General features: G+C 35.4%; 1 protein-coding gene across 1 annotated transcript; it reads left to right on the top strand.

Annotated features, from left to right (window-relative positions):
* Window positions 1-6595: 6595 nt before the first annotated feature.
* LOC106767887 (fe(2+) transport protein 1-like) lies at window positions 6596-8333 on the top strand. The gene is made up of 3 exons (XM_014652849.2): window positions 6596-7218; window positions 7681-7830; window positions 7925-8333. Exons 1-3 carry the CDS (start codon window positions 6604-6606, stop codon window positions 8228-8230), a joined length of 1071 nt encoding a protein of 356 aa, XP_014508335.1. The 5' UTR covers window positions 6596-6603; the 3' UTR covers window positions 8231-8333.
* Window positions 8334-8602: the final 269 nt, after the last annotated feature.

The raw sequence follows: 8602 nt of genomic DNA on the forward strand, positions 1-8602 counted from the left end.
AAGTTTTTATTTGACATATTTTTCACAAGTTTGCAAATGAAGATGGTGGAGTCTCCTGAATAAATTAGTCATTTTCATTTTTTTTATCAGTAACAGTTTTATTATATTAATGGCACAAGGGATGTCACCCATCACTGTCAAATGAACTGCATTAAAGTCGTACAAACAAAATTTCTGGCCATTTGCAAAATAAGCTTCACAATTTCATGAATCCTATGGAGGGACCAATTGACCAATTTATTAAACCTCGAAACAATCCTTTCAATCTTCCGTTGTCCATGATTTAAATTTAACATAATAAAATTTGCTTGTCAAATGAAAATGGTGCCATGTTATTATATACTTTAATTTATTTTTATTTTTACAACCGATACGATAATTCTAACATCCTTATCTGGTATTAGGACATACATCAATGCACGTATCACTAGTGGAAAAACGCTGATTAATGTCGGTTATTTTGGACTTTTAACGTTTACAAAACAATCAACGTCATTTCCGGTGACGTCAATGGGACATCGGACATGAATATAACCGACGTCTAAGAGTATGACTAAATGGACGTCGGGAGTAGGACTAACTGGACGTCTAAAGACATTATATAGACATCGGTCTTTGCAATAACCGACATCGAAGAGGCACTAAAGACTTCGAAAATGACACTGACTGACGTCTAAAAGATACTATAGACATCGGTATATACATTAACCGACATCTAATGCAGTGGTTGTGTTTTAGTGGAGTTTTGTTCCCGTCTTTGGATAGCCTAGTAGCGCAATCTCCTTTTGCTAGTTTCCAAAAAAAAAAAAAGCTTGCATCTTTTGAATTTCTTATTGGTCGTTTCAACCCAAAATCGAACCTGGGTTGTTGCTTAGTTCCATTTTCATCCGCAAGTGGGAAAAATCACGGTGAAACGATAACTAGGCAACGACACAGGGTTGTTTTTGGGTTGAAACGACCAAAAGATATTCACAAGATGCCGCTTTTTCTGGGAGGCAGCTAGCAAATGGAGAATGTGTTACTACGTTACCCCAAGAAAGGAACAAAAGTGCACTAAAACACAACACAAAGAAAGCAAATTTTAATCAGTTGAACCAGAAGATAATGGGTGAAAGACTAAACAAAGTTTAAACGGTAAGCATAAAAAAGAACCACGCACCTGGGATGCAATGCCGCAAGAGAGAAAAAGGAGAGGAGGAAGATGATAAAGATATCAGAAAAAACAATAGAATGCCACAAGAGAGAAAAAGAAGAGGTGCCGCAACCAAGAAAAAGAAGAGGTGCTGCAAGAGAAAAAGGAGAAGAGGAAGACGATATCAGAAACTCAATGCCGCGAAGAGTTTGTGGTTTATTTAAAATGAAATTGGGCGTCAGTTTCTCTAGAAAGCGACGTCTACAGTCACCTAGATCTCGATTATCTCACTAATATGACGTCCAAGTTAACATTTAAACTGACTTTTTGAATACCCATTAGACGTTGGTTTCGAGGGGAGCCGACGTCTAGGAAGCTGAACCGATTGATGTTTGATTTCCTGTTAGGGATGTTAACGACAGTTGTGATGGGACGCCGACGTCTATAATAACGTAGACGTCGGTGCCCTTCTAGCCGACGTCTAAGGCCCTCAAGTTTGGTAAACATAATTAATTACAGGCACATAGACGTCGCTTCCCCTCAACATAGACGTCTAAATTGAAGAATTTTTTGTCTTCCCGCCTTCCAGACAAGCCTTAGACGTCGCCTTTTGATTACGTGACGTCTAAACGCCTGAAAATTAGGTGAAGAGCATTAATTGCAGCCTAGTAGACGTCGGCCCCCGTTAACACCGATGTCACTGGACTGTCTTCTCACCTACCTCAGGCCATTAGATGTCGTTTTGCGGCAGTGGGGACGTCTACAATATCATAGACGTCGCCTTACCTTAAAACCGACGTCTAATTTACCAAGCTATTTACGATAATGCCACCGTCCACTCATATACATTGAGTTACCGACAAGCCAACGTCTTCTGGATAATGTTAAATAACATTTTTCACTAATGTATATACCTCCTTATGTATATTTTGTAGAAGACTTCCTCTTTAACCACACTGTACACAATGTTTCTGAGACTATGCAACCCTGTATATTGATAAAAAATAATGACACATGATTCTTTGTCAAAAACTTATTAAAAAAAATTGTTAAAATATTATAATCCTTTTTATATTTAGAATTGATTTTAACGCATAACTGAAACCCTATTTTGCTATATATATATGTCTGGTAATGATGGATTAGTCAATGTAATGATAAACTAATTTTGTAAGCTATTATAAAACTATAGCTTATTAAATTAGAAAACCATTTGATAAAATTAGAGGTTGAACAAACTGATAAATGTTAATTAACTAACATGACATAATTGTTTGACTTTTATTTTGTAATAGCTTTTTATGTCATATGATAATTCTTTTGAAGTTTCATAGAATAAATGATGTTAACATTGAGAATAGTACTATAGTGATAAATTACAAGTTGAAATACTGTCATAACTCAATGAGGTAAATTCATATGTTAAAGCCTATATTTATAGCAAACATATATAGTCAAACTCAATGTGATTCAGGCTTTGGATTGTTCATAAATGAAATAATAACAAACCCAAATGAAAACTGAAACAATATAATAACCTATAACTAATTCACGAAACACAAACTACCTGCTCTCCAAATAAAAACAAAAAATTCAAATAATTGTGACTAACAGAAATGCACAATAGCAAATAAAAAATAAAAAATTAAATCTAATGATTTTAAAATTTATTCAACAAAACTCCTTCTTAGATTATTTTTTTTTCTGATCAACTTTCTTAATTTCTAAAATGATATTGTAGGTAATGATTTTGAGAATATATCAACTATCTATTTTTCGCTCTTTACACGTTCTAGTTCCATGTTTTCTTCTTTCACTTTTTCCCAAATGAAATAGAAACAGATGTCAATATGATTACTTCTCTTGTAGTTGACTAAGTTCTTTTCCAACTCGGATGTCAATATATTATCTACTCAGATCAACACCTTTTCTTCTTGCATTATCTCCAAATTCTTCAGCAGGTTTCTCAGTCAGATTACATGCCGAACACTCCAAGATGTTGTCACATATTCAACCTCACATGTGGATAGTGTAACAATAGGTTGTTTCTTTGAGAGCCAAGTAACTGTTGTATCTCCCACAAAGAAGACATAGCCAATTGTGCTATTTCGATCATCTACATCTCCATACCAATTGTTATCTGAATACACGCTAAGCCGGTAGTTGTTCGACTTAGTATACTAGAATCCGAAAGACATAGTTCCCTTTACATACCTTAGTATCCACTTCAAAGCTTTCCAATGAGAATACCTTGGCTCCTCATAAAACAGATTGTGATTCCCACACTAAGCATAATGTCTAGACTTGTGTTTGTTAAGTACATGAGACTCCAATTAAACTTCGATATCTACTTGCATCAACACGATCCCCTTCTCCATTTTTTGATAGCTTCGTGCCAGGTTCATTGGAGTCGAAACCTGATTGCACTTCATCATCTTTGCCTTTTTCAGTATATCTTCAACATACCTCTTTTGAGACACAAAAATCCATGTTGAGCTTTCACCTCCAAACCCAGAAAATATTTCATCATGCCTAGATCAGTCATTTCGATCTCCCTTTTCATCACTTCTTTAAATTCTTCAACTAACTCGACTTTACTTCCCATGAAAATCAAATCATTTACATATAGAGAAACAAACAATATACTTGTTTTGTGGTTCTTTAGGTATAAAGCATGTTCATATGGACATTGCTCATAACCATTCTTCTTGAAATAGGTATTAATTCTTTCATTCCAGGCTTAAGGAGCTTGCTTCAAACCATACAGTTCCTTCTTTAACTTCAACACCTTCTTTTATTCACCTTTTCTCATATAACCGAGGGGTTGCTCAACATAGACCCTTTTTCAAGAAAACCATTCAGAAATACAGACTTCACGTCCATCTGCTGAATCTTCCATCCTTGTTGAGTTCCTAGTAAGAATAGTAGTCGGATTGTTTCCATCCTTGTCACTAGAGCGAATACTTCATCATAGTTAATTCCCTTCTACTGTTTGTAGCCCTTCACCATAGTCGAGCTTTATAGCGCTCGACCTCTCCTTCTGCATTAATTTTCTTTTTGTATACCCACTTTACACTAATTGGCTGAACACCTTTGGGTAAATCTGTCAACTCTCACGTTTCATTTTCTCCTCATCCATAGCTTTCTTCCATCTTTCATCAGACATAGCTTCTTCCAATTTTACATCTTCTACACATGTTAATAAACATGCTACATGTACCTCATCAATGGAGTTATCTGAGCTCATATCTTGCTTCAAGTTTTCTGCAAGATCTTCAACCACAATTCATAAAATCAGTATTTCTTCGATTTTACCAAGGCTGTTAGACGACCACACCTAGCTTTTAAATACAGTACCTGATCCTTCATAAAAATTGAATTACCTTTTTCAATTATCTGACCCATGCTTAAAATATTACTCTTCAGCTCGGGAACATAGTAAACATCGCTAATCTCTCCAACTCGTCCATCCTTCTACATATGCCGGATTGTTCCACTTCCCTTCACGGCCACCTTGGAATCATCTTTGAAAGACACAAATCTAGCCTCTACCTTGGTGAGTTTATCAAAACATTTCTCGTTTCCACACATATGATTACTTGCTCCAGTATCTAGATAGCATACTAAGTAGGTAAAAATCTTCTCAACCTTTGTTTTTAAGCATGGTCCAACATCTGAGTTCTCCACCTTCGACTTTGAGATCATTGACGTCAACAAAATCCCCATCTCTTTTTCATTTTTTCTTTAGTAAGAAGGTTTCTCTCACTTCTCTCACTTTTCTTCTCAGCTCGACAAAATTTAACAATGTGACCGGACTTACCACAATTGTAGCACTTCATCGATCTGCAGTCGTTTGCATAAGATCGTGTTTGCCACACTTAAAACACTCAACTCCTGACCTATCTCCTCGGCCTTTTCCTTATCCTCGGCCATGTCATTTCTGCTGATCTGTTTGGTCTTCACAATCCTCAAAATTACCTCGACCACGTCCACCTCATCCTTGGCCTCCTTGTCCTCTGGTTCCAAGACCTCAACTCTGAGTATTTCGAGTTCCATTCGAATCAAACTGTGCTTGTAGTTCTTGATCACCGAGTTCCTTCTTTTTCTTCTTCCTCCTTAGTTCTTGGGTCTTTAATGACTCAGCTATCTCCTCCACAGTGAGAGTTGACAAATCCTTTGTCATCTCTCTCAAAAGAAAACTCAAACACTCCCTATCACTTTGTTAAAAATTAAATCCCATTTTACACACGCTAAAATATTTCTTTGAAAACCAGTGTACCTTTCATTGATCCATGATGGCTTTAAATAGTCGTCACTCAGGCCTTGGGCCGTTTACAAATGAAATAATGACAAACCAAAATAAATACTGAAAAATTATAATAACCTATAACTAACTCACGGAATATAAACTATTTGTATTATACTGCTTTCCAAATGAAAACAAAAGACTCAAATAATTTTGATTGACTACATTAAATGAAACACACAGTAGCAAATAAAAAATTACAAATTAAATCTAATGAAAGACCTTATTTTCCAAACCAATAGGCGGGATAACTTATGTAATCAATTATATCGATACTTAGCTTCATTTATCATCCATTATCCATTTGTCTTCCTTATATCTATCTCTATGTTTTAATCGGTTATTTAACTTATGTAATTGATTATAAAAGAGTTATTTGTTCTAGTTAAACTTTCCAAGTGTTTTAGCTTAATCTAATATATTATACAACTTATGTAGTCGATTATTATTATTATTATTACCATAAATTAGATTTCTAATCTGTTTTAGACTATTTCATTACACATGAATGAATTCAAACATCTAGCATTAACATGTAAATGATTTAAAATATTTGTTATGTCATTTTTTATGCAAGAATAATTAAAAACATTTCAACCTACCAAAATGTATAGAAACTAAGCTCTTATGTCAACAAGCAGTTACTTTTTTTTTATCACAGTTTTTTAAAACAGTGCTAGATATTATAAATAGCATCATTATCTCACTACTTCAACAGAGCATGATCCATGAAACACTTCATATCTTTGTTCATTCGTGCAATTTCCACTTGCCTCCGTCTATATGATAAACATTATAACTTCAGTACTCATTTTCTATGTACAAAAACATTTTCATTATAATATCCTATGGCAATTTATTTATGACCCTTGCCATAGCGCCATTCTGTAAGGTTAATTTTGCTGTAATAACATTAATCCTTCTCATGTGAAGTCACTTTAGCTGGTGTTATATGCATCCATCGTAGAATTATTTTATAATGTGTGGTGTACTTGTTTACTGCTATTAAATACAGAAAGGGATGTGGTACGTTGACACCCTTCAAAATTTATGCAACGTAACTTCCCACAACTACTTTTATTTATTTTGACAACTCAGATTTTGTACTACAAATAGAGCTCAGTAAGAAGTGAGTGACCTAGAGAGTTTGTGAAAGACAACCACAATGGCAATTACTTCAGCGACTCTTTTCAAGATTATCTTTGTTTTCTTCATTCTCGTCACTCTTCTCACACCTCGAGCCGTGGCTGATTGTGAAACTCAATCAGCAAACGCATGCAACAACAAAAAGAAAGCCCTGCCTCTAAAAGTCATAGCCATATTCGCCATTTTAGTTTGTAGCATAATTGGTATCACACTACCCTTAGTGACACGTTCAATCCCAGCTTTGAGTCCTGAAAACGATCTCTTCGTAATTGTGAAATGCTTCGCGGCTGGTATAATTCTAGGCACGGGGTTCATGCACGTGCTTCCCGATTCCTTTGACATGTTGCGGTCTGATTGCTTGAAGGAGAAACCGTGGCACAAGTTTCCATTTTCGGGATTTGTTGCTATGTTCTCTGCTATAATAACGATGATGGTGGATTCTTTGGCTACTAGTGCTTACACAAAGAAGATTAGGACTGAGATCATTTCATCTCAGAGCAGCCCTGCAGGTGGTGGAGACCAAGAGATGGGTGGTGTTGTTAACTTTGGCCATTTCCATGGCCACCACTACAACCACCCTGAGAACAAGACAGAAGGCCAATCACAGCTTCTACGTTATCGTGTTATTGCCATGGTATGATTGTTTCTCTCATGCAGTTTTGTTAACCACTATTTCTCTCGAAATGTTTGTCATCAGAAATTACTAAACAAGAACATGAGGGTTTTAGATCATACAATAATTCTCTCGAAGTTTTTCAGCATCCATAAATATCTTTGTGTTTAATTGTTCTAAAAGTTTGATCAGGACATTTAATTCATTAATTTTCAAAATACATCAAAGTATATTTTTATAATTAACAACCTTAGTAGTCAAACTAGATTATAGTAAGAAGTGTCGAGTTATGCTGACCCAACATCCAGCTAGTAGACTCTATCACTCCTACATGTTTCCTTCTAGGGTCTAGTGTGGATTTTCAAATGTTATATCTCTACTAAGTCCTAGCAATATTATCATAAATTCTCGTTTAACATATATACGATTAATTTAAGCATATAATTTAATATTATGATTAATAAATGAACATTGGAAATGCAGGTATTAGAACTTGGAATTGTGGTTCATTCGGTGGTTATAGGACTTGGCATGGGAGCCTCAAACAACACATGCACCATAAAAGGTCTAATAGCTGCGCTTTGCTTCCATCAAATGTTTGAAGGCATGGGTCTCGGAGGGTGCATTCTGCAGGTGTGTATATATATATATATACACCAGAAAGAGCATGCATCATTAAATTTTCAATTTCTATGTTAACAAGACTAACCTTTCAAATTTTGAACAGGCCCAATACAAATCCTTAAAAAATGTCACTATGATGTTTTTCTTTTCCGTGACAACCCCATTTGGAATTGTCCTAGGAATTGCATTGTCGACAATCTACAGAGAAAACAGTTCAAGTGCACTCATCACTGTGGGGCTGCTGAACGCTTCTTCTGCTGGTCTTTTGATTTACATGGCTTTGGTTGATCTTCTTTCTACTGATTTCATGAGCCCTAGATTGCAGGGAAGCATCAACCTTCAATTAAAATCTTACTTAGCAGTGTTTTTGGGTGCTGCTGGCATGTCTCTCATGGCAAAGTGGGCTTAGTTTTCTCTTACCTCCGGTTTAAGGAATAATAGCATCTTCAAAGTTGTAATCTCTTACGTGTTCCGTTAAAATAAGAACTTTGAAAGTAATATACTTTCATATTCCAATACTCTGTACAGTAACAATTAGTTAAGCATTTAATAAACAAATTCTAGTCATTAACTTATACATTATTATTTGTTAATAAGTGTGAAAAATTTAATGATAGTTGAGGAAGATGAAATGTGTACTTGTGAGGGTTGAAAGTTTAGCAAAGTGGGACGTATATGTAGTGGTGACGAGACATGGAACATTTATGTTGTATTGGCCCAAAGGGACTTAGGGAATTGATTCTAAACCAGTGAATACTTGAATCACCACTTTGAGTTCCAA

Source organism: Vigna radiata, chromosome 7, assembly GCF_000741045.1.
Source record: "Vigna radiata var. radiata cultivar VC1973A chromosome 7, Vradiata_ver6, whole genome shotgun sequence".
Classification (NCBI taxonomy): Eukaryota; Viridiplantae; Streptophyta; class Magnoliopsida; order Fabales; family Fabaceae; genus Vigna; species Vigna radiata.